This window comes from Anolis sagrei, chromosome 5, assembly GCF_037176765.1.
Source record: "Anolis sagrei isolate rAnoSag1 chromosome 5, rAnoSag1.mat, whole genome shotgun sequence".
Classification (NCBI taxonomy): Eukaryota; Metazoa; Chordata; class Lepidosauria; order Squamata; family Dactyloidae; genus Anolis; species Anolis sagrei.
The window spans coordinates 4408059-4434816 of record NC_090025.1 but is presented as its reverse complement, the minus strand read 5'-3'; the positions used below and the strand labels follow the sequence as shown (position 1 = coordinate 4434816).

The 26758-nt window shown below is 49.6% G+C and overlaps 1 protein-coding gene across 11 annotated transcripts in view; it reads right to left on the bottom strand.

The window, feature by feature from the left end:
• DCTN1 (dynactin subunit 1) overlaps positions 1-26758 on the bottom strand; it is a 110348-nt gene that overhangs the window by 27265 nt on the left and 56325 nt on the right. For 5 of the 11 annotated variants that reach the window (XM_060779482.2, XM_060779481.2, XM_060779479.2 and 2 more), the window contains exons 6-13: positions 20313-20330; positions 8751-8771; positions 7041-7232; positions 4797-4994; positions 3791-3995; positions 2746-2824; positions 2353-2512; positions 83-187 (exon numbers count right to left, since the gene is read on the bottom strand). In XM_060779482.2, the coding sequence (XP_060635465.2) occupies positions 83-187; positions 2353-2512; positions 2746-2824; positions 3791-3995; positions 4797-4994; positions 7041-7232; positions 8751-8771; positions 20313-20330 (978 nt within the window). The remainder of the gene's footprint in view (positions 1-82; positions 188-2352; positions 2513-2745; positions 2825-3790; positions 3996-4796; positions 4995-7040; positions 7233-8750; positions 8772-20312; positions 20331-26758) is intronic. The other 6 variants (XM_060779478.2, XM_067468467.1, XM_060779476.2 and 3 more) reach the window with 3 other exon arrangements.

The following is a 26758-nucleotide window of genomic DNA, read 5'->3' as shown; positions in this document are numbered from 1 at the left end:
CCCATGAAAGAGGGGGAAGACCCACTGGGGCACTGCCAGGAACCACAGCCCACTCCTCTCCATCCTCTCCCTCCGAACTCACCAGGTCCCCAACAGTCTCGCGCAGCTCCCGGACCTTCTCTTCTAAGTCCAGGTTCCTCTCAGTCAGCGTCTCCACCATCTCCTCAGCCCCTAAAGCAGCGTCCACCTTGGAGAGGGGAACATTCATTTATTTATTTACAGCATTTATATTCCGCCCCTCTTATCCCAAAGGGGACTCGGGGTGGATCATAGAACACATACACACCAAACATTCAATGCCATCAGACAGGACAGACAACAGATAGAGGTATTATGTCAGCAATTTTCCCAACTTCAGTGTCCTGAAGGCTATGCTCAATTCTGGTCACAGGGGGTGCTTGTCATATGTTCTGCAGTTGATGGTTGGTGATGGAAGGGTTAATGTGAGTATTAGTTCTAGAGGGTTTGGTAATCTGTAAGTGGGAGTTCATGGGTGAAAGCAAATTGGGGGTGGAGATGTGCAGGAGATGGGTTGCAGCTGGGTGTGACTGGATTTAAGGAGCTAACCTTGAGACTGATCTTTGAGAGAAAAGTATCTGTTGCATTTTGGTGGTGGATGCTGCTGGTTTTCCCCCCAGGTCTGTTGGATTTTTTGGTATCCTGACTTGTCTCCTTTAATCATGGAATCCTGGAACCTTGAAGCTTTGGACTGGCTTGTGACAACAGTATAGGCTCTTGATTTCTGGACTTTGTTTATTGAACTCTCGGCATTTTACCATTGGACTGGACCCTTTTAACTACAAAGTTATTTTTGCTATCAGTTTTTGTTTATTCTGTAGCTGCGTGCTATCTTTGTGTTTTATATTTTGGACTATAAAAACAGCCAGTAAGTAAGTGCTGTTTTAATTAAATTGTTTGTTAAAACTGGGAGTTTGATTCATCTCTACCTAAATAAGGCAGAGCCCTGGCAACGTGACAGTGCTATCGCTCCATCCTCTATGACAACAAGCCTTTTTTTGATCACAGACTTTCCTCTGTTCTTTGATCGCCGTTTTTTTATGGTGCCGTAAAATACCTCCCAGCTTAAGCGGTGCCTAATTTCTCTACTCACAGCTTTTTCAAACTGCTTAGGTGGACAGTATGCTGGGCTGAAGGTCGGGTGCTCACCCCAACCAGGGCTCAAACTGCCAACCTTTTGGTTGGGAAAGATCTATTGCTCCTGGTGATTAACCAGCTGTGCTAAAGCCCAGCCCTGCTAAAGTCCGGAACAGAGGGTTAATCTTGACCTCAGGCAAGGTGAGTTCAGAGGTTCAATCAGATTGTGGCTTCTGTGTTTCTACAACTGAACAACTTGGCAGAGACCACCCATCCCTTGAAAGCAAGGCTGAGCCTCCACTGGGTGCCACTTCAGAGTTTGTAGTATCTTCACCTGCAAATACCCTGGATTAATCCCACAACCAAAACAGTTTTTTACTCTGAGTATTTTTCCCCTGCATACTGTATATACTCAAGTATAAGCCTAGTTTTTCAGCCCTTTTTTAGGCTGAAAAAGTCCACCTCGGCTTATACTCGAGTCAAGGTTATTTATGATTTTACTCTATTATCATTATTATTTGTATTACATTTATTATTTTACTCTATTTATTATTACTATTATTACAAATTTTCATTTTACTCTATTATTATCACACTTATTATTTTACTCTATTAATGCATATCGAAGGCCGAAGAGAGGTCCTGGCAGTGCCTGGAGCAATCTTTTGTTGAGAGGTGATTAGATGTCCTTGTTTGTTTCCTCTCTGTTGTTGCGATGTTCTAATTTTAGAGTTTTTAAAGGGTCTAATCTAATCACCTCTCAACAAAAGATTGCTCCAGGCTCAGCCAGGCCATCAAATGCTAATCAAGGTGGTCAGTTGAAACATTCACTCCCAGCTCCAGCAGACAAGAGTCCTTTGTCTCACCCTGGTCATTCCACAGATATATAATCCCTTTTTCCTAGTTCCAACAGACCCCACAACCTCTGAGGATGCTTGCCATAGAGGCAGGCGAAACGTCAGGAGAGAATGCCTCTAGAACATGGCCCGAAAAAACCTACAACAACCGAGTGATTCCGGCCATGAAAGCCTTCGACAATACATTTAATATAATTTTATTGGTATCTATTTTTTGAAATGTACCAGTAGCGGCTGCATTTCCCACCCTTGGCTTATACTCAAGTCAACCCGTTTTCCCAGTTTTTGTGGTCAAATTAGGTGCCTCGGCTTATATTTGGGTTGGCTTATACCTGAATATATACGGTATTTATTTTTTGAACTTGCAGAAGAATGGCAAGAACGGTTGGGGGGTGCTAACCTGCTCCTTCAGTTCGTCCACAGTCCTCTCGGCCTGCTTCAGCTCTTCCTGCAGCTTCTCCTTCTGCTGGCGGAGGGACTCCAGCTCGGTGTTCTTCTTCTCCATGTGCTTCTGGAGCTTCACGTGCTCCTGCTTCTCCGAGGCAGACAAGTCCCGCATCCTTTCGAGGCAAAACAGTGTCAGAGTCATGGATTGGACCTGGACAGGAGCTCCTATGCCAGTTGGAGAAAGAGCCACTGCCTCTCCCCAGGGCTCTTGCCCAAGTGAATCTGCCCCTCTGGGACCAGGTGCCCCTGCCAACTTCAGTCAATAAGGTGGGACTGGGCACAGATTGAAGAGACTCACTGGATTGCTCTCCCTCCTGCCCCCTTTCCTCCCATTCATCCTCCTTACCTCACAAGAGCCTCCTTCAGCCGTGCATTCTGTTCTTCCAGCTGCTTGACGTGGTAACTGGAGGCTGCACCATCTGAACCTAGAGTGACGGGTGAGAGGGACAGCGCAACTTTCTCAAGAGTATGACCACCTTGACAGGTGTCCCCCCTACCTAAGCCCACTTTCCTGCCACTTGGCTGCACAGATATGGTGGATCCATGCTTGTCTCCTGCTCCAGTTAGATGTGGGTGGCCTGTACATGTATTTATGGTAAAGTGATCCTTTATATGTCATATGTCATCAGCTGGGGACCCCTCGCCCTCTGGACCAGAGTGAAGAGAGGGAGGGCCAGGAAGACAGTTCCACCTTGTCTCCTGTGCTATTCTAATAATATAATATAATGTAATATAATATATTGTATCTACATATAATATTTATAATATTATAATGTAATGCAATGCAATATAATAATAATACTAATAATATGATATTATAATTATATATTTATATTACATGTACTATTACTAATAATACATATAAATAAAAATGTAATGTTTGTTTGTGGGGTTAACTCAAAAACCACTGGACGAATTGCCACAATTTGGCCACAAGACACTTACTAACCCAAAGAGTGACCATCACTCAAAAAATTATCATTTTGTCATTTGGGAGTTGTGGTTGCTGGGATTCATAGTTCATCTGGACGCCACCAATAATGAAATTGAACCAGACTTAGCACACAGGACTCCCATGACCAAAAGAAAATACTGGAAGGGTTTGGTGGGCATTGACCTTGAGTTTGGGAGTTGTGGTTCACTACACCCAGAGAGTACTGTGGACTCAAACAATAATGGATCTGGACCAAACTTGGCACAAATAGGAGCCTGGTGAAGCCAAAGACGGGCAAGTAACACCGCACTGGTCGTTACTGAGGCAGGTTGAATGTAACAAGGGGGCTCCAGCCCACAGGACCAAGCGATCATAGTGCCCAAAACTCCTTCTCTCCCTCCTTCCTGAAGAAAGGTTTGCTTCCCGCTCGCCCCCTTCAGCTGCCCTCCTTCCTCACCCTTCTCCTCGATCTCGTGCTTGAGGATCTCCAGGTCCATGGTGAGGTACTCCACCTTCTCCTTCAGGGAGTCCACCTCCTGCTGCAGGGACTCGGCCCGCTCCTCCGCCATCTCCTTGTCCAGAGTGGCCATCTCAATGGCGTCCGCCGTGTCAGCCATCTCCTCCATGTAGCGCTCCTTGGCCTCCATGGCCTCCTTGGCTTCCTGTGCGGAAAAGAGGCGGGCATGGCTGGCAAGTCAGGCACATGGCTTCTCTCTCCTTGGCCAAATTCAAGAGAGATATTGACAAGCTGGAATCTGTCCAGAGGAGGGCGACTAAAATGATCAAGGGTCTGGAGAACAAGCCCTACGAGGACCGGCTTAGGGAACTGGGCATGTTTAGCCTGAAGAAGAGAAGGCTGAGAGGAGATATGATAGCCATGTATAAATATGTGAGAGGAAGCCACAGGGAGGAGGAGGGAGCAAGCTTGTTTTCTGCTTCCCTGGAGACTAGGACGCAATGGGACAATGGCTTCAAACTACAAGAGAGGAGATTCCATCTGAACATTAGGAAGAACTTCCTGACTGTGAGAGCCGTTCAGCAGTGGAACTCTCTGCCCCGGAGTGTGGTGGAGGCTCCTTCTTTGGAAGCTTTTAAGCAGAGGCTGGATGGCCATCTGTCAGGGGTGATTTGAATGCAATATTCCTGCTTCTTGGCAGGGGGTTGGACTGGATGGCCCATGAGGTCTCTTCCAACTCTTTGATTCTATGATTCTATGAAACCTTCCCTCAAGTCAGTTTCAAGGAGGGGTCTGAGATGGGGGGGAGGAAGCAAGGAATGTACAAAACAGTTGCTGCCAGAGCCCAGCAGTCTGCATTCTGCCAGTGAAGGGAGAGACCATGTCCTCAGGGCAGAAAGCCCACCTAGGCAGGCCAAGTGAGCTCTGGAACCCAACTCTGTCCACCCAACGGGGTCCTTCACAGGTCCAGAGAGCTTTGCTCTTCCACATCCCAAGCCCCGCTCACCTTCTTGGCCTCTTTCAGGCGCTTCTGGAGCTCCGCCTGCTGCTCCTGCATTTTGCTCTTCCACTCCTGGACCTGCTCCAGCTGAATCTTGTACTTCTCCAGCTCTTTCAGCTTGGCCTTGTCCTCGTTCCGCTTCATCTTGAGGGTCTCCAGCTTCTCCTCCAGGTCTCTCACCTGGCTGCGCAAGTTCTCCTCCTCCTACGAGTGAAATAAGGCAACAAGAGGAAACTTTACCCTGCCGACCAGATTCAATAGGGATGATTTGAGACAGTTGTAAACAGTTGATTTAAACATGGAGGTAACTGATTTTAATCTTTATGCATGTTTATAATTTACTATATATACTCAAGTATAAGCCTAATTTTTCAGCCCCCTTTTTAGGCTGAAAAAGCTCCCCTCGGCTTATACTCGAGTCAATGTTATTTATTATTTACTCTGTTATTAGTATTATTTTTAGTACATTAGTTTTTTCATGTATTATTTTACTCTCTTATTATTATTCCATTTACAGTATTTTACCCTGTTATTATTATTGTTATTGTTATATTTATTATTTTACACTATTTATGATTATTACTAGCTGTAGCCGCCACATGTTGCTGAGGCCAACCTTCCCTCCCTCTTTCTCTCCTTCTTTCTTTCTCTCCTTCCTTCCTTCCCTTCTTCTTTCTTCCTTCTCTACCTGCCTCTTTTCTTGCTTCCTTTGCTCTTTGGTTCCATCCTGTCTTGTCTCCTTCCTTCCTTTCTCCTTCCTTCCTTCCTTCCTTCCCTCCCTCTTTCTCTCTTTCGTTCCTTCTCTCCTTCCTTCCCTCTTTCATTTTTTTATTTCATTCTCTCCCTCCTTCTCTCCTTCCTTCCTTCTCTACCCTTCTGTCTTTCCTTCTTTATCTCCTTCCCTCTTTCTCTCTCTCCTTCTCTCCTCCCTTCCTTCTCTACCCTTCCTTTTTTCCTTCCTTCTCTCGTCCCCTCCTTCTTTCCCTTCTTCGCTCCCTCTTTCTCTCCCTCCTTCCTTCTCTACCTTTCTTTCCTTCCTTCTCTCCTTCTTTCCCTTCTTCTCTCCCTCCTTCCTTCTCTACCTTTCTTTCTTTCCTTCTTTCTCTCCTTCCCTCCTTCTTTCCCTTCTTCTCTCCCTCCTTCCTTCTCTACCTTTCTTTCTTTCCTTCCTTCTCTCCTTCCCTCCTTCTTTCCCTTCTTCTCTCCCTCCTTCCTTCTCTACCTTTCTTTCTTTCCTTCTTTCTCTCCTTCCCTCCTTCTTTCCCTTCTTCTCTCCCTCCTTCCTTCTCTACCTTTCTTTCTTTCCTTCTTTCTCTCCTCCCCTCCTTCTTTCCCTTCTTCTCTCCCTCCTTCCTTCTCTACCTTTCTTTCCTTCCTTCTCTCCTTCTTTCCCTTCTTCTCTCCCTCCTTCCTTCTCTACCTTTCTTTCTTTCCTTCTTTCTCTCCTTCCCTCCTTCTTTCCCTTCTTCTCTCCCTCCTTCCTTCTCTACCTTTCTTTCTTTCCTTCCTTCTCTCCTTCCCTCCTTCTTTCCCTTCTTCTCTCCCTCCTTCCTTCTCTACCTTTCTTTCTTTCCTTCTTTCTCTCCTTCCCTCCTTCTTTCCCTTCTTCTCTCCCTCCTTCCTTCTCTACCTTTCTTTCTTTCCTTCTTTCTCTCCTCCCCTCCTTCTTTCCCTTCTTCTCTCCCTCCTTCCTTCTCTACCCTTTCTTTCCTTCCTGCTCTCCTTCCATTCCTCCTTCTCTCCCAAAGGTATCTGACATATGGCATTTCTCTGTTCATTGATGAGCTCCACTCTAAAAATTGCTCTTTTGTGTAAAATACACATCCTTAGGAATTATATCCACATGCCAAATTTTCAGTTCTACATGCTTTACCCATCCACTCATGATTTTTTTAAATTGCAGCATCTTAATTCCTTTTCTCTGTTCAGCTGTTAAAATGCTGATCCATATTTTAGTTTTGAAAACATGCCGGTTCGAAAACATGCCAGTGTGAGTAGACTAATAGTACCACTCCGGCAGGAAGGTAATGGCACTCCATGCTGTCATGCTGACCACACGATCTAGGAGCCATCTACAGACAACGCCGGCTCTTTGGCTTAGAAATGGAGAAGAGCACCACCCCCAGAGTCGGACTCGACTAGACTGAATGTCAGGGGGAAACCTTTACCTTTACTTTACCACTAACAGCAATCAATTCACGGCATCTTCAACTCCACAGGAGGGCAGGGCTTGCCAAAGGACCCACTCACCTTGGTGGGGGACGGGATGGCCGGAGGGCCCACCGGGGAAGCCAAGGAGGGCGTGGGCACCACTGGGGCGGCCAGGGGCGTCTGGGCCGGGGTGCTGGGCTCGCTGCTGCTCATCTCGCCCGCAGACGCCGAGGCCGATCCAGAGAGGCCGGTGGTGCCGCTGGACGCTGCCGAACTGGCCGTCCGGGTGGGCTGCAAAGTGATCATGGAGAGAGAAGGGGGAGAGAGTGAGAAGTCAGGAGGGTCTTTGCCCAGAAGGAAATTGTTGGTTCCAGGCCACACAACCTCAGAGGGGTGGTGAATCTCACACAAAGTGAGTAACAACTGCAATGTAACCAATGGGCCCAGTTGTCCACAAACATCCATACTGCCTTTTGGGAACAGGATTTAAACAAGTTGGACAAAGACAAGGCACTGTTCGCTGATCCCAAGAACAGTGGGACCGCAGGTTGCCAGGAGAGAAGGACCAGGAAGGTAAGAGGTGTGAGGCAACACCACTGGGGAGCTGCAACCCACGTCAACATCGGGCTGTTTACATATTAACTCAACACATTTTGGTTAACTAAGGCATTCTAAGCTGCTAGTTTGGTCTGCTCCACAACCATTTACTTTACAGATACGTTTTCAATTTTGATAGTTTGAGATATTTTGTTCTACAACATTTGCACATACCCATGGTATCCTTAAATATGAGCAAAGGCTGGTTTTAAAATGTTATAATAAACTAGCTGTACCCGCCACGCATTGCTGTGGCCAAACTTCCCTCTTTCTCTCCTTTCCCTCCTTCTTTCACTCCCTCTATCCATCCATCCTTCCTTCCTTCCTTCCCATCTTTCGTTCTCTTCTTCCTTCTCTATCTCTTTCCTTCTTTCCCCCTTTTCTTTCTCTTCTGCTGTCTCTCTTTACTTCCTTCTCTTTCCTTCTTTCCTTCCCTCCCCCTTTCTCTACATCTTCCCCCTTCGCTCCCTCTTTTCTTCCTTCTTTCCCTTTTTATTCCTTCTCTCCTTCCTTCCTTCTCTAACGTTCCTTCCTTCCCCCTTTTTGTTTCCCTCCCTCTTTGTCTCCTTTCTTCCTTCACCACCTTTTTCCTTCCTTCTCTTTTTGCTTCCATGCTTCCTTCTCCTTTTCTTTCTTTCTTTCTTTCTTTCTCTCCCTCCCTCTTTCTTTTCTTTTTTTTTCTTTTTTTCTCTCTCCTTCCCTCCCTCTTTCTTCCTTTTTTTCTGTATTGTGATTTAGCTTTTCATCATTTAGCTTTTGGGGGATTTTTAAGTCCCTTCTGCTGTGTTTTTCGGTGTTTTTATGAGTGAAGGACATAGATTGGGTTGTTAGGTGTATGTTGTCCAAATTTGGGGTCAATTCCCCCCGTGGTTTTTGAGTTCTGTTAATCCCACAAACGAACATTACATTTTTATTTATACAGATGAAAGAATGAACGAACGAATGAATAGCAGCTTGTGCTCCAGATATAGTGCTTTGAGTGTTGGACTGGGACATCTGGAGACCTAGGTTCAAACCTAAACCACAAATAGTGATGCTATATGACATGTTATATAAAAAAAACATGTTATATAATCAGGAAAAAATAAAAATATGAAGGAAGCAATGAAGTTAAATGTTTTGCAAAAGAAGGATGAAAGAATGAGATTCCTTCACGGTGGAAGAGGTGCTGGTCCCAAGGTGGGAGAGCCTCCTGAGCTCATGGGTTCTCACCTTGGGCCTCCTGGTGGTGGTCTGAAGGCCAAGGACGCAGAAGGAGGAAGAGGAGGAAGAGGAGGAGGAGGAGAGACAGTCAAAACAAGGGGAGAGGCACAGAGAGACACAGACAGCGTCGGCAGTGGCGGAGACAGCAACGGCAGTGGCAGCCGGAGGACAAAGTGCAGAGGGGGAAACAAGAAAGACAGGAGGCTGGTTAGTGTACTCGCATCAGCTCCTCAGGCTCAAGAAGTGGCACAGTGGTCAGCCATGCCACCCCATTCCCTCCCACCCACCTGCCCAATAGCCACAGTTCCACATGCAGGCCAAGCACTGCCCAGTCCACCCTCCTCCTGCCAGGTCTGGGGTGCCTCCGAAGGAAGCTTGGGGTCCCCTTCCTCATTGCACCCGTGACATGCTTCTAGGGTGCAGCATCTTCAAAGCAGGACAGGTGGTCTAGATGTTATTGGGAGGCCCCTTCTTGTCTGCAATGGCTGCATCTCAGTTGGCCCAAAGCAAGGGCTACCCTGGCACTCTGCACACATGCAAGTGAACCCTCTTCCAAGGCACTTCTGTTCACACTTGAGGCATCTGACCCATTGCTAACTTCTCTGACCCCTGAGAATCAGACCATCCCTGGCAGCCACGTGAAGCTTTGTGTTTGAAAGAGATAGAGGCAATAACTTGACAGGGCACCTACACAAACTGGCAGCATCACTCCAGGGTTTGGAGCAAAGGTATGGTACTGAACCTGGCACCTCTGGACTAGACCCCCTTCTCTGAAGTTGACAATCTCCAAAGCACAGCCTGGTCTTCAGGAGAAGGCCCCAATCCAAGGGTTGTTCCCAAAACCAAAGAACATGCTTCTTTCTGTAGAAAGCACTCCATGCCAGGATGGATGTAGGCTCATCATCCAAAAGAGCCCATCCAACACCGTCATCCAACACCGCCTGAGCTCTGCGAGCGCAGCATTTTTCCGAATGAAGCAGAGAGTGTTTGAGGACCAGGACATCCGTAGGGATACCAAGGTGCTTGTCTATAAAGCTATTATCCTCCCAACTCTACTATTTACCTGTGAGACGAGGACTGTCTACAGATATCAACATTGACACTGAAATACAACACCGCCTGAGCTCTGCGAGCACAGCATTTTTCCGAATGAATCAAAGAGTGTTTGAGGACCGGGACATCTCTAGGGATACCAAGGAGTTTGTCTATCAAGTTATTGTCCTCCCAACCCTGCTATATGCCTGCGAAACGTGGACTGTCTACAGACGTCACATGCAACTCCTGGAACGATTCCATCAGCACTGCCTCCGGAAAATCCTGCAAATCTCCTGGGAAAACAAGCTGACAAACGTCAGCGTGCTGGAAGAAGCAAAGACCACCAGCATTGAAGCGATGGTCCTCTGCCATCAACTCCGCTGGACTGGCCTGTTGTCCGGATGCCCTACCACCGTCTCCCAAAACAGTTGCCCTACTCCAGTGGTTCTCATTTCCCCAGATGTTTTAGCCTACAACTCCCAGATATCCCAGTCAGTTTACCAGCTGTCAGGATTTCTGGGAGTTGAAGGCCAAAAACATCTGGGGACCCCAGGTTGAGAACCACTGCTCTACTCCGAACTCAAGAACGGAAAATGGAATGTTGGTGGACAGGAAAATAGATTTAAAGATGGGCTCAATGTGAACCTTAAAAACTGTGGCATAGACACTGAGAACTGGGAAGCCCTGGCCCTTGAATGCTCCAGCTGGAGATCAGCTGTGACCAGCAGTGCTGCAGAATTTGAAGAGGCATGAACGGAGGGTGAAAGAGAGAAACATGCCAGGAGGAAGGTGCGTCAAGCCAACCCTGACCAAGACCGCCGTCCACCTGGAAACCAATGCCCTCACTGTGGGAGAAGATGCAAATGAAGAATAGGGCTCCACAGCCACCTACGGATCCACAAGAATACTGGTCATGGAAGACTATCCTACTCATCGCCTAAGTAAGTAAGTAAGTAAGTAAGAAGCAGGGTAGCTCTGGAAGGCCTTGCTGATCTGTGTCAGACAATGAAGCCTTCCTTTGGTGCCAGAAGCTGCTTCCTTATGGTTCTAATTTTCCCAGGAGATGACATGATCAGAGAGATGGTGCCCACACCCCACCCACCAATCCCCCCCCCCCATCTCTTGCAAAACAGCTGCATGAAGGAGACAAAGTCCCCATTGTCAGCAAAGGGAGAGGCTGCTCCAAACTGCTCTTGGACGCCAACGTCCACATGCTCCACTGAGCTCACGGGGCCAGTGATGGGAGTGGGGGCAGGCAAATGCCAGATAGCTTTGCAGTCAAAAATAGTTCCACAACGCTGATTTCAGATGACTTCCAGTTGAGTGGTGCCTGCGTTCTGGGCAGCTGCATGGCCGCCACGAAAGAACAGATGCAAGTATTGTCGAAGGCTTTCATGGCCGGAATCACTGGGTTGTTGTAGGTTTTTTCGGGCTATATGGCCATGGTCTAGAGGCATTCTCTCCTGACGTTTCTCCTGCATCTATGGCAAGTATCCTCAGAGGGGATGTACCTCTGAGGATGCTTGCCATAGATGCAGGCGAAACGTCAGGAGAGAATGCCTCTAGACCATGGCCATATAGCCCGAAAAAACCTACAACAACCCAACAGATGCAAGATTAGGTCAGAGATTTTTGGCCTTTACTTTCTCCCTCTCAACCTTCTAGAGACCACAGGGATGACAAAAGCACCCAACCTGGTGGCTGGCAACATCTCGGAAGCTAAGCTGGAGGAGAAGCAATGGCAGGAGGGGTGTCTGAAGTCGGGACAGATTTTGCCCCCAACCTTCTCAACCCCACTCTTTACCACAAAAGCTCCTGCTGGCAAAAGGAGCAAGGCGGGTGAGAAAGGGACTTGAGTCTGTCCCTTGGCAAGGTCTCCAGGAACTAGCCTGGGAAAAGGGACTCTGCCAGTGGCTCCTCGGACGTCTCTGGGGCAACCCCAATTGTCTCCGCTAGCTTCATCTGCAGAACACATCCACCCTGGCTCCAGCCTTTCAATATTCTTGGCACAAAGATTTTGGCAAGGATGTCCTGGTTCCCTTGAAGCTATTAAGCGTAGATGCCCAGGAAGGCATTGGCGCACAGGAGGGCTCCAGGACTCATGTATTATGGATGTTATTTAGAAAACTGAAGGCTCCCACCCTTCCGGCACATTTGCGCTTCCAAAGTGGTTCACCACAGCGAAAAGCAAACTTGAGGCAGCATAAAGGACCAAGAGATGAAAACTGTTCTAAAAAAGGAGACCACTGCATGCGGTATTACATGGTGAGATAAATGCTTTCTTATACGAACACAGGCAGTCTTTAATAGTGGAGTGTGGAGGAGGCCCTCTAAGTGGACCCAAGTCCACTTAGAGCAGTGGTTCTCAACTTGTGGGTCCCCAGATGTTTTGGCCTTCAGTTCCCAGAAATCCTAACAGCTGGTACACTGGCTGGGATTTCTGGGAGTTGTAGGCCAAAACACCTGGGGACCCACAAGTTGAGAACCACTGACTTAGAGTCTGAAGGGTGGCCCATGGTCTGTCAAGATGTGCCCAGAAAGAAGGTGGTAACCAGGATGGATCCTGAAGAACAGATGCCCCGTGATACCTGGGTCAGAGCCTACCCATACATTTGCCACTCACTCCTGGAGTGAAGTTCTTCCTAATGTCCCACCAAAACATTATGAAGAACATCCTGAGGGTCAGACCTGTAGCAGTGATAGAATCCGCTACAGCATGAGAGTCTTGTGGAGTCTCCTCTGGAGGTGCACACACGCATTCAGAAGAAGATCTACAAGCCACTCTAAACACCTTCGCAGGAGCATACGAGAAGCTCGACCTGTCATTGAACATCAAGAAAACCAAAGTGCTCTTCCAGCAGACACCAGCCAACCCCTCCCCAATGCCAGCGATACAGCTTTATGGTGTAACATTGGAAAATGTTGATCATTTCCGCTCCCTTGGCAGCCACCTCTCCACCAAAGTCAACATCGACACTGAAATACAACACCGCCTGAGCTCTGCGAGTGCAGCATTTTTCCGAATGAAGCAAAGAGTGTTTGAGGACTGGGACATCCGTAGGGAATCCAAGGTGCTTGTCTATAAAGCTATTGTCTTCCCAACCCTGCTATATGCCTGCGAGACATGGACTGTCTACAGGCATCACATGCAACTCCTGGAACGATTCCATCAGCACTGCCTCCGGAAAATTCTGCAAATCTCTTGGGAAGACAGGCAGACAAATATCAGCGCGCTGTAAGAAGCAAAGGCCACAGCATCAAAGCAATGGTCCTCCGCCTTCAACTCCGCTGGGCCGGCCACATTGTCCAGATGCCCGACCACCGTCTTCCAAAGCGGTTGCTCTACTCCAAACTCAAGTACGGAAATGTTGGTAGACAGGAAAAGAGACTTAAAGATGGGCTCAAAGCCAACTTTAAAAACTCTGGCATAGATACAGAGAACTGGGAAGCCATGGCCCTTGAGTGCTCCAGCTGGAGGTCAGCTGTGGCCAGCAGTGCTGCAGAATTTGAAGAGGCACGAATGGTGGGTGAAAGAGAGAAATGTGCCAAGAGGAAGGCGCAGCAAGCCAACCCCGACCGAGACCGCCTCCCACCTGGAAACCAATGCCCTCACTGTGGGAGAAGATGCAGGTCAAGAATAGGGCTCCATAGCCACCTACGAACCCACCCCCAGGACACCGAATTTGGAGGACCATCATCCTCGGACTACGAGGGATCACCGAAGTACGTCTGGAGGTTTTCAAAGCAAAAGCCAGGTGATCATCTGTCCCGAGGGCTTTGATTGTATTATCCTGAATGACAGTGGGTCAGACTGGATGATCCTTCGGGTCTCATCCAATTTATAATTCTATGAATGTTTGGACAGTGGTGCTTCTCCAAGTTAGTCCAGAAATAGTCACTTGCAGCAATCTGGCTAGGATATAATTGTGGTCTGTCCTATGCAATAACAGGCCTAACTGAAGCACCAGGCTAAATTGGGCCAAGACCAGGTGAAAAGTAGGGTCCAAGAATGGCCCCCAAAGTGCTCCCCTTTACACAATACAACTGACTGTTCATCCCAAACCCTCCTGATCAGATTCTTCCCATCTAAGCCACCAGTATCTGCTCAGGTGATAGGAGGAAACAGAGATGGGTGTTGCAAGCAGCCTTCTGCTGACAAGGCACTCCAAATCCCTGTAGCTGCTAAACTGCAGGAAGGACAGAAACGACTCCGGAAGACAAACAGGCTCAAATGGCTCTCTGTGCAGCTCCTTCGGGAAGGAAGAACGGCCAGATTGTCTACTTAAGTCCAGACCTGCAAAGATCTCCCCAACCAGGACAACCACAGAGAGGTCCAACATAATAATAAATAATAATAAACTCCATTTGTATCCCGCCCTATCTCCCCAATGAGGACTCAGAGTGGTATATGAGGACTCAGAGATGTATTTCTACTATCCTCTTTCCTCTGTGGATCACCTGCAAAGGCCACCAAAGTTACCCAACTCCTAAAACCAGGTCTGAAACCCCCCTGAAATAGGTTCAGATCAAGGATATGGCATGTGGGGCAGATGGGGCTGGCCAGGGCTATCAATGTGACCCCCAGAATTGCCCTGGCATCTGGTGGACCCAGGTTGGAAACACCAAGGAAAAGGAGAAGAGGAGCATCTAGTTAGAAGCAAGGCAGGTGCATTACGCAGCCTTCCAGGTGTTGCCCTTTAAGGCCTCTTTCTGCTCAAGTGGGCAATCTGAACACTCAGGCCCAGGAGGCACTCCTTGCCCCAATCTGGAATATTTCATAACCCTGGCGTTTCCTGCTGCAGAATGCCAAAATCTAAATATTTGATGCTGTTATGTAAGTCCTCCACCTCACGCACTTGCTGGAACCCCAAGAAGCAGCACACAGGTAAGCAAAAGGAGATGCCCAAGAGGATGGGGGCACAACGCCACTGCCTTGTTCCCAAATGAGAAATGTCCCCATGAAGGGCAAGACCTCCATACAGACCCCAATGCTGTGCCACCCACCCACCCCCCACCCCACCCTAAATGGCAGTTCTTAGCACCCCAAATGGAAGTTCTCAGGTCTTGTCTGGGTGACAGAATGGCTGTTTCCAGCCATCCTCTTTGCTAAGTACATGTCATGTATACTTGCTATCCAGTCTATGCACCATAAACACCAGTATTATAACCCTACTCATTGAAATGCAACATCTCAAGAACAGAGAAGCATCCCGAGCTCTCACCACGCTAAAACAGTGGATGTGGCTCTTAATGAGACATGCCACATTATCACGGGGTGTCTGTGCCTTTCATCTCAAGAACAGAGAAGCATCCTGAGCTCTGAGGATCACCTGGGAAGGAATCCCACTGGAGCATTGCAGCGCACCCAAATACCTGGGAGTCACTCTGGACCGTGCTCTGACCTACAAGAAGCACTGCCTGAACATCAAGCAAAAAGTGGGGGCTAGAAATAATATTATACGCAAGCTGACTGGCACAACCTGGGGATCACAACCAGACACAGTGAAGACATCTGCCCTTGCGCTATGCTACTCTGCTGCTGAGTACGCATGCCCAGTGTGGAACACATCTCACCACGCTAAGACAGTGGATGTGGCTCTTAATGAGACATGCCGCATCATCACGGGGTGTCTGCGCCCTACACCACTGGGGAAATTACACTGTTTAGCCGGTATTGCACCACCTGACATCTGCCGGGAAGTAGCAGCCAGTAGTGAAAGGACCAAGGCAGAGACATCTCCAGCTCACCCCCTGTTTGGGCATCCGCCAGCAAGTCAACAACTTAAATCTAGACATAGTTTTCTAAGATCTACAGAGACACTCGCTGGAACACCTCAGCAAGCGAGTGTCCAAAAGTTGCAGGCTCAAACCCAAAACCTCAACCCATGGCTGATACCAAATGAGAGACTCCCCCCTGGGCACACAGAAGACTGGGAGACTTGGAAGGAGCTAAACAGACTGCGCTCTGGCACCACGAGATGCAGAGCCAATCTTAAGAAATGGGACCACAAAGTGGAATCCTCGACATGAGAGTGTGGAGAGGAGCAAACCACAGACCACCTGCTGCAATGCAACCTGAGACCTACCACATGATGCACAATGGAGGACCTTCTTGCGGCAACACCAGAGGCGTTCCAAGGGGCCAGATACTGGTCAAAGGACATTTAATCAACTACCAAACTCACACATTTTGTGTTTTGTCTGTTTGTTTGCTTTGTTCTGTTAGAAATGTAATATAATTGACTGGTTGCCCTGACACGACAAATAAATAAATAAATAACGTCCCACCCAAAGGGCCTGGATTCTGAAGCATATTCATAAACACCGCCGTCAATGCTAGTATCCATGTTGACCTTTACATCGGAAGTCACCTATTCAAACTAATTTTTTAAAGGACTAATTTCCTTCTTTTCCTTTTTACAGTCTTAACATGGAAACTATATGGTTTCCTCAAAAGTAGCAGCTGAAGTGTATTATTTCCAAGAGTGGGGCATGAAGCTAGTGCTCCCCTGGGTGCATTGCAGAGCAATTCTGCTTGACACACGGAAGGAAGTTGGTGCCTCTTCTTTTACTTCTTCCTGAGATGTTCACAAGGCAAACATCTTTTTTTTTTTGTCATGTCAGGAGAGACTTGAGAAACTGCAAGTCGCTTCTGGTGTGAGAGAATTGGCCATCTGCAAGGACGTTGCCCAGGAGACGCCAGGATGTTTGGATGTTTTATCATCCTTGTGGGAGGCAGGACTGAAGACCGATAGGTCGCAGGTTCAAATCCGGGGATAGGTGGGTGAGCTCCCTCTACCAGCTCCAGCTCCTCATGCGGGAACAAGAGAGAAGCCTCCCACAAGGCAAACATCATGATGTAATACAAAACTCAGCTGCTTCCCCAACACACACACACACAGACACATTTCCCAAGAGAAAAGTCTGGCTCTTAAAAGCATGCCTGCAATTTGGGGACCATTTGGCTGGAATTAATAGAGATATTCCCCATCTCTGGATGTCGGTAATGACACAAATGCAAGGCGTGCTTTTCCATTTGGAGAGCTAGAATTGACTCACTCTTTCATTTTCTCTCTCTGGATCAATACCCTGATCCAGTTACCCATCTCCAGCATAGCCTGAAAGGTACTGCCCTGAGATGGAGATGTGATGGTCTGGAGAACCCAATTTACTCCACCTCGCTTTCTGCCCAGGTGAACCTTTCACCCCAACACCTGTGTCACACAGAGGCCTTACTACAGACAGATAGGGAAAGATGCACAGCAACTGAAGGCCCTGATTTGCAAGAGCAGACAAGCAACACAGTAGAAACATCAATGGCCATCTGTGGGTGTCAAAGTCTGGTGGGAAACCCCAAGTGACCCAGAGAAGACACACCAAGGACTCAGGGGGAACATCAACCTGGAAGTAAAGCAGGTGTCAAACACAAACAACCATGTTTTACTGGGTTGTTGTAGGTTTTCTTGGGCTATATGGCCATGTTCTAGAGGCATTCTGTCCTGACGTTTTGCCTGCATCTATGGCAGGCATCCTCAGAAGTAGTGAGGTCTGTTGGAACTAGGAAAATGGGTTTATATATCTGTGGAATGACCAGGATGGGACAAAGAACTCTTGTCTGTTGGAGCTAGGTGTGAATGTTTCAACTGACCACCTTTATTAGCATTTGATGGTCTGGCAGTGCCTGGGGCAATCTTTTGTTGAGAGGTGATTAGACGTGACTGATTGTTTCCCTCTGTTGTTTTGCTGTTGTATTTTTAGAGGGTTTTTAAAAAAATACTGGTAGTTTTTTAATACTGGTAACTCTAAAATTGCAACAACAAAACAACAGAGGGGAAACAATCAGGGACTTCCAACCACCTCTCAACAAAAGATTGCCCCAGGCACCAACAAGCCACACCAAACAACTGCCAGGCCATCAAATGCTAATCAAGGTGGTCAGCTGAAACACTCACAGCTAGCTCCAGCAGACAAGAGTTCGTTGTCCCACACTAGTCATTCCACAGATATATAAACCCACTTTCCTAGTTCCAACAGACCTCACTACCTCTGAGGATGCTTGCCATAGATGCAGGCAAAACGTCAGGACAGAATGCCTCTAGAACATGGCCATATAGCCCAAAAAAACCTACAACAACCCAGTAATTCCGTTCATGAAAGCCTTCGACAACCATGTTTTAACTTGCCTCCGAAACGTTAGTAGGGAGGGAGCCGATCTGATCTCTCTAGGGAAGGTGTTCCATAACTGAGGAGCCACCGCTGAGAAGGCCCTGTCTCTCGTCCCCGCCAGACATACTTGTGTCGAAGGCGGGACCGAGAGCAGGGCCTCCCCAGGCTATTTATTTATTTATTTATTTATTTATTTGGAGTGTTTCTACCCTGCCCTTCTCAACCCCCTAGGGAGGACTCAGGGCGGTTTACAAAAGGCACAATTCGATGCCCAACAGTTCACTTAATACAATATACAAAATATAATATAACGACAACAGTTTTGTTGTTGTTCATTCGTTCAGTCGTCTCCGACTCTTCGTGACCTCATGGACCAGCCCACGCCAGAGCTCCCTGTCGGCCGTCACCACCCCCAGCTCCTTCAAGGTCAGTCCAGTCACTTCAAGGATGCCATCCATCCATCTTGCCCAACAATATAACGACAACAGTTATAACTAGTTAAAACAATCAAATTAATACAATAAAATCATCTTGTGATCTCAGGGTCCTCGATGGTTTGTATGGAGAGATGCGTTTGGACAGGTAAATTGGGCCATGGATCATGCCAAGGGATCATGGGCCTTGCAATGTGGTTGAGGAAATCCACAGAGCGGTATAGGATGGGCCAAACCCAACTGCCCCAGAAGCAGACTCCCACGCAATGGAAGGAAACTTACTTCTGGTTCCTTGGTCTGAGCAAATGTCTCAATGCTTTGCTCCTCACCTGCAGCACATCACTGCCTGCCACGGCTCTAGGACCATCCTTGTGGCCAGACTGAATAGAGAGAACTTTCCAAGGGCCAAAGACCATGTTTTCCTCCCTCGTTGACCTCACACAGAGCCTTGCAATCTAGTTGAGGAAATCCACAGAGCCTGACAGGATGGGCCAAACCCAACTACCCCATGAGCAGGCTCCCACGCAATGGAAGCAAACTTAGTTCTGGTTCCTTGGTCTGAGCAAAGGTCTCAATGTTTTGCTCCTCACCTGGAGTATCACTGCCTGCCACGGCTCTCAGACCGTCCTTGTGGTCAGATAAATGGAGAGAATTTTCCAAGGGTCAAAGGACCATGTTTTCCTCCATCATTGACCTCACACGGGGCCTTGCAATCTAGTTGAGGAAATCCACAGAGCCTGACAGGATGGGCCAAACCCAACTACCCCATAAGCAGGCTCCCACGCAATGGAAGCAAACTTAGTTCTGGTTCCTTGGTCTGAGCAAAGGTCTCAATGCTTCGCTCCTCACCTGCAGCATCCCTGCCTGCCATGGCTCTCGGACCGTCCTTGTGGTCAGATAAATGGAGAGAACTTTCCAAGGGTCAAAGGACCATGTTTTCCTCCCTCTTTGGCCTCACACTGGGCCTTGCCACAAGGAGCCTCTTCCAGGACAGTCACTCTATATCAGTGGTTCTCAACCTGGGGTCCCCAGATGTTTTTGGCCTACAACTCCCAGAAATCCCAGCCTGTTTACCAGCTATTAGGATTTCTGGGAGTTGAAGGCCAAAAACATCTGGGGACCCCAGGTTGAGAACCACTGCTCTATATGGAAGTAGAAGCCAGAGTGGTCCCTGCATCCAGAGAGTGAGCTTCCTCCATCCCTGTCCATGAGGAGGACGGAGGCTGCTCCGTTCCAGAAGCAGATGTGGGTTTCCCATCCCTGCCAGAAGACCAGGACAAGGGCAGCTCAAGAACAAGCTCCCTCTGAGGCCAGGTTCCAAGTTAGGAACTTTCAAAAGCCACAAGGTAAACCATCAGCATTCTTCCAGATGCCCAGGATTAGAGGATTTCACCCTCATCTCTCAAACAAGGCTACGCAGTGCTCCCAATGCGGCAAAAGACGTGCACGTTTGCCTCTTAAGTGATCACGGATCTCACATTGCACACAGGAGACCCCAGAAATGGCACCTGCCAATCTGACAGGTGTGCCTCCCCCCAAGACAAGCAGCCTTTAGAGTAGAGAAGGGGTCCAGACCTCTGGCTTTAGAGTATGAGAAGCAAGGGAAAATGGCTGATCAGGGAAGGGAAAGGAGGAAGGGAGCCGGCAACATGCAACTTTTCCGGAGCCTCGCTGGTCACATCACTGGCCTTCACCCATGCAGCTGAGTTAGAGACATATTGCATGCAACAACATGGAAATGAGGAGGAAAGGGAACTCGAACTCGCAACGAGAGGCATCGAAACGCAAGCATGTCGCCTTGGAGTCAAGCATCTCAGGAGCCTCCCCATGCCCCTGGGCGTGCATCCCTCCCTGGACAGCTCAGCACTCAAGAGGAAACGACTCTCGGACGAGATGGAAAGGCAACGGCAACGGCGACAGACCCCTGAGACTGTACCTTCCGTGTGGTTGCGGCCTGTTTCATGGTTGCAGAAGACAGAGACGGAGCAAAGCGGAGAAGAGACAGGTAGGCAGAGAGAAAGAGAAAGACAGGGAGAAAAAGAGAGATTGAGCAAGAGGCAGGTGGAAGACTAGACCATCCGGTCACAACAATGCCGCACTCCTCCTCCTCCTCCTCCCCGGCACAGCCTCTCTGGAGCTCTTGCAAATGGCTGCAGCTCTGTCGTCGTCGTCGTCTTTGACCCGAGGATCCAGCGGTGGCTTCTCCTCCTCCTCCTCCTCTTCCGCCTCCTCCTCCTCTGAGGTCCTGGGCGGATCACTGGGGCTTTAGAGCCCGGGAGCATCCCAGCAGCAGCAGCACTGGAGGAGCCGGGGGCCGGCCGCACATCCCTTCCTCCTGGCCCGGAGGCCGCCAACCACCGCCCAGCTGCTCATTACATCACCACTACTCCAACAGCCCCTCCCTTTCTTCTCCAGGCTCCTCCAAGCGTGAGGCGGGCCACTCCGGATCCAGGCACTGGCACCGATGCCTGCCTGCCTGCCTGCTGCACTGAGGATGCCTCTCCTGCTCAAGAGAAGGGGCGAGAAGGATGCTCTGCTGCTGCTGTGGCTGGGGACCCTCCCGGGGCGGTGCTCCTCTCGTCACTTAGCAACGCCTTCTGTCTGCCTGGCTAATGAGGCGTCTGCTCCTTCCCTCCCTCCCTCCCTTCCTTCCTTCCTTCCTTCCTTCCTTCCTTCCTTCCTTCCTTCCTTCCTCCTTTCCTTCCTCCCTCCTTCCTTCCTTCCTTCCTCCCTCCCTCCCCTTCCTTCCTTCCTTCTCTCCCCTCCCTGCCTCCTTCTACCCTCCCTCCCTCCTTCCTTCCTTCCCTCCCTTCCTTCCCCTCCCTTCATTTCCTCCTTCCTTCTTTCCTTCCTTCTTTCCTTCCTTCCTTCCCTCCTTCCTTCCTTCCTTCTCTCCTTCTTTCCTTCCTCCCTTTCCTCCCTCCCTCCCCTTCCTTCTTTCTCTCCTTCCCTCCCCTTCCTTCGTTCTCCCCTTCCTTCGTTCTCTCCTTCCTTCCTTCCTTCCTTCCTTCCTTCCTTCCCTCCCTCCCCTTCCCTCCTTCCTTATCTCCACTCCCTCCTTCCTTCCTTCCTTTTCTTCTCTCCTCTCCTTTCTTCCTTCCTTCTCTCCCCTCCCTCTCTCCCTCCCTGCTCCCTCCTTCCTTCCCTTCCTTCTCTCCCCTCCCTCCCTCCCTCCCTTCCTTCCTCCCTTTCCTCCCTCCCTCCCTCCTTCCTTCCTTCTTTCCTTCCTTCCTTCCTTCCTTCCTTTCCTTCTCTCCTCTCTTCTTCTTCCTTCCTTCCCTCCCTCCCCTTCCTCCCCTCCTTCCTTCCTTCCCTCCCTCTCTCCCGCCCTCCTTCCTTCCTTCCTTCCTTCCTTCTCTCCTCTCCCTCCCTCCTTCCTTCCTTTCCTCCCTCCCTCCCTCCCCTTCCCTCGTTCCTTATCTCCACTCCCTCCCCCCTCCCTCCTTCCTTCCTTCCTTCCTTCCTTCCTTCCTTCCTTCCTTCCTTCCTTTCCTTCTCTCCTCTCCTTTCTTCCTTCCTTCTCTCCCCTCCCTCTCTCCCTCCCTGCTCCCTCCTTCCTTCCCTTCCTTCTCTCCCCTCCCTCCCTCCTCCCTTCCTCCCTCCCTTCCTCTCTTTCCTTCTCTCCTCTCTTCTTCTTCCTTCCTTCCCTCCCTCCCCTTCCTCCCCTCCTTCCTTCCTTCCTTCCTTCCTTCCTTCCTTCCTTCCCTCCCTCCCTCCCTCCTTCCCTTCCTTCCTTCCTTCCTTCCTTCCTTCCTTCCTTCCTTCCTTCCCTCCTCTCCTCTCCCTCCCTCCCTCCCTCCCTCCCTCCCTCCTTCCTTCCTTCCTTCCCTCCCTCCTCTCCCTCCCTCCCTCCCTCCTTTCTTCCTTCCTTCCTTCCCTCCCTCCCCCCTTCCTTCCTTCCTTCCTTCCTTCCCTCCCTCCCTCCCTTCCTAGTTACTGCCTGAAAAGGGGCTCCACCAGGTCTCCTTGTCCAGCAAATAACTTGTCCCCTTCCATAACTCTAGAGCCCCACCACCACTTTTGGGGGGGGGTCCCTCAGGGTCTCCCTTGCAAAGAAGAGAGGGAGGTTGATCTGGGCTGGACCCTGGGCAAAGCAAGCAGCTCTCCAATACCATTAAGGGCTTAAGCAACCGGGTTCAGGACATCCGCTGGCCGCGGCCCTGTGCAGGAGCAGAAGCACATCCACCCACGCTGAACACACACAGTTACAAATTCCATTGCAAAACGGGTAGGTGCCCTCAGGAAGGCAGAGGGGAGCAGCTACTGGGCTGCTTGGATTTGGCCCTGTGTGGATCCTTCACCATTCGTCAGAGGCAGGCTCACAGCCTTCATCCTTCAGACAAAGTCATCATGAAAAGCCTCCCTTCAGAGGGTCGTGTGGGTTCTTGCACTCCAAAAAGAACGCACCCCACATGTGTCATAAAGGCATCCTTCAGCAACCCAATCTGCAGAAACCCCTTTGTTTTGGTCTCACGGGTTGAACTTCACTTAACCATGGAGCGGAGGAAAGAGCTACGCAGAACCCTGATCCGGGTCCATGACAAGGCAGACAAGCAGGAGGTGGGGCTTGGCTGGATCCAGAGCAGTGCTCCCCTTGGCCCTCCTCCCCTTCCTTCCCAAGGGAGACCCCAGCTGCTCGGCCTCAGCTGTGGAGGGGAGAGAGCCAGGAGCCCAGGGAGCATTGGGTAACAGGACCAGCTCCAGTCATGGGGGGAAGAAAGCCTTGGCTGGGCACTCCTGGCCTCCAGCAAGCCGTGCACCATGTTCATGCTCCACACAGGCTTCAGCAAGAGGAACTTCAGCAGCCCTTTCCTCTGCAGCCCAGGGCATCAGACTCCTCCAAGCAGAAAACATTTGAGCTCTTGCTTTTGAAGAAGGGATGAGAAAGGACAGGCAGGCTAGAGGAGCACAACGTTATGCTTTTTTTAATGTCAGAAGCAACTTGAGAAACTGCAAGTCGCTTCTGGTGTGAGAGAACTGGCCGTCTACAGAGGCGTTGCCCAGGGGATGCCTGGATATGTTACCATCCTGTGGGAGGCTTGTCTCACGTCCCGGCATGGGAAGCTGGAGCTGACAGACGGGAGCTCACCCCATCTCACGGATTCGAAATGCAGGTCAGCCAGCACAAGGTTTTAACCCAATGCACCGCTGCAGCTCATAATATTTGCTGCAGCAGAGAAGGTGGACAGAGGAAGGGGCAAATCTCCTCTGTTGTAGTGCCCAAAACTAATAGGGTCAGTGGCACTGAAGCGGATTCAGGATAGCGGCATGGGGCCAGGTTTCCCCATACAGCCCATAACTCCTGTTCAAGGAGCTCCACTGGCTGTCATTCATTCACTGGACCCAATTCAAGGTGCAGGTTCTTACCTACAAAGCCCTGAACGGTTTGGGACCTGCCTACCTGCGTGACCACATCTCCATATACGAACCCACACAATCCCTTCTATCATCCGGAGAGGCCCTGCTCTCGATCCCACCAGCCTCGCAGGCGCGTTTGGTGAGGACGAGAGAGAGGGCCTTTTCGGTGGTGGCCCCTCGACTCTGGAACTCACTTCCTAAGGACATCAGACAGGCCCCAACTCTGGCAGTCTTTAGGAGGAGCTTGAAGACGTGGCTGTTCCAGTGTGCCTTCTCGGAATAATGATCCCATAGCACTTTGTCCTCCAAAGCACTTTATATTTCTTTAGGTCTGCTCGTATGCCCTTCCACAAACACCACTATCACCTTTTCGTCCATGTCCCAGCATCACTTCCAATTTTAATTCTACATTTGGCCTTCCCACTGTTTTTAATTGCGTGTTGTCTTATTGATAATGTTGTATATGTTATTGTCTATGTTTTTTAATTGCTTGTATTGTTGTTATTATTGCTTGCATTGTTGTGTTTGGGCTCAGCCTCATGTAAGCCGCACTGAGTCCCTTGGGGAGATGGTAGCGGGGTACAAATAAAGTATTATTATTATTATTATTATTATTATTATTATTATTATTATTACGCTAAACTTCACCTTTTCCTACTAGCCCAAGATGGTGCACACCTAGAGAGCCTTAAAGGATGATACAATGGCTTCAAACTACAAGAGAGGAGATTCCATCTGAACATGAGGAAGAACTTCCTGACTGTGAGAGCCATTCAGCAGTGGAACTCTCCGCCCTGGAGTGTGGTGGAGGCTCCTTCTTTGGAAGCTTTGAAACAGAGGCTGGATGGCCATCTGTCAGGGGTGATTGGAATGCAATATTCCTGCTTCTTGGCAGAATGGGGTTGGACTGGATGGCCCATGAGGTCTCTTCCAACTCTTTGATTCTATGATACCACACACCATCAGTGGCTACGAAGGAGAGGATCTGTTTATCATCACTCCTATTGGGAAGCCACGCGAAGCAGAGAGGAAGTCATGCTCATGCCTTGTAGGAAGGCTGCCCATGGACCCTCTGCACAGGATGTGGAACCAGCGTGTGGTCCAATTTCACACTCCATTGACACTCACTGACTCCACTGACCTGTGGGCAGGGGCCAAGTCAAACAGTCTATTCTGTTTTGGTTAGACCACATCTGGAATATTGTGTGCAATTCTGGGCACCACAATTCAAGAGAGATATTGACAAGCTGGAATGTGTCCAGAGGAGAGCAACTAAAATGATAAAAGGTCTGGAGAACAAGCCCTATGAGGAGCGGCTTAAGGAGCTGGGCATGTTTAGCCTGAAGAAGAGAAGGCTGAGAGGGGATATGATAGCCATGTATAAATATGTGAGAGGAAGCCACAGGGAGGAGGGAGCAAGCTTGTTTTCTGCTTCCCTGGAGACTAGGACACAAAACGGCTTCAAACTACAAGAGAGGAGATTCCATCTGAACACGAGGAAGAACTTCCTGACTCTGAGAGCCGTTCAGCAGTGGAACTCTCTGCCCCGGAGTGTGGTGGAGGCTCCTTCTTTGGAAGCTTTGAAACAGAGGCTGGATGGCCATCTGTCAGGGGTGATTGGAATGCAATATTCCTGCTTCTTGGCAGAATGGGGTTGGACTGGATGGCCCATGAGGTCTCTTCCAACTCTTTGATTCTATGATACCACACACCATCAGTGGCTACGAAGGAGAGGATCTGTTTATCATCTCTCCTATTGGGAAGCCATGCGAAGCAGAGAGGAAGTCATGCTCATGCCTTGTAGGAAGGCTGCCCATGGACCCTCTGCACAGGATGTGGAACCAGCGTGTGGTCCAATTTCACACTCCATTGACACTCACCGACTCCATTGACCTGTGGGGCAGGGGCCAAGTCAAAGAAAGGCCTAAGCAAACCTAACACCTTGCGGAGTGGTCCAGCCCATCAAAGCTCATAAACATGGCACCTGTTTACTTCCAGGCAACCTGTTACCCTATGAACTGAAGCACTTCTGACTTTTGCCCATGCTGGTTCTGGCCAGTGTATGTTGTACGTAGGCTGCATACACTGCAAGGGCTGTGTATGGGCAAGTGTGCATGTCTTGTATGTTTTGCATTTTTGATATGGTCAAAATTGACTAATCAATAAAGAATTGTTGTTGTTGCAAGGGCTGTGTGTAGAAAACAGTGGGGGCATTTAGTGTGCAAAGCCCAGAGAGGGGGGTCCCACCCTCAGAGAACAGACTGCCAGCCCCTCCCCAACAGGCGCGCAACCATCCCCTCCAGAGGACAGAGACCAGGCAGATGGCGGGTCAAGCAAAGGGAGGGGGTGGCAGGAGGCCCTTTGCAGGGGTCTCCCACTGGGACCACCGAGGCCATCTGTCACACTGAGAAACGCAGCCGGAGGGAGGGAGCCCATAACCCGATTAGCGGCTGAGCCTGAATCCCAGGGCTGGGCTGGGCTGGACAGGGCTGGAAGGAGCCCCCTAATCTCATCAAACAGGATTTACCTACTGTCACCTTCGGCTCTTCCAGACTGAGCCTTGATTTTAAAACACACACTGGTCGAGGTTCCTCAGCAGAGCTGGGGCCAAATTCAGCACTTCCACAAAACAACAACAGACATTTTGGGGAGCCGATAAATGCAGGAACAGAAGGAAAAGCTGCCATGAGAGGAGACCCCAGAAAACATCCTCCCCACTCTTCCCAAGGGGGTGAAGAAGGCGGGCGCAACAGCACCTTTGTTCCCAAGGAGATTGGACACGGCGCGAGAAGTCCCCCCGGGAAGGGGGCAGGTGTGACAACGTGGCAGACTCACAAACAAACACACAAGCCAAGAGATGACAGCAAGAGCACCGCAGAGGGGACATCGGCACACGCTCCGCGGGACATCACAGATTCCTCCATGTGCCATTAAGGTCAGAGGGAGAGGCGGCAGATCCAGGATCGGGTGAGTGCCTCATGCAAAGCATCAAGGTGCATGGCCCTGAGGGCAAGCAAGAGGGGA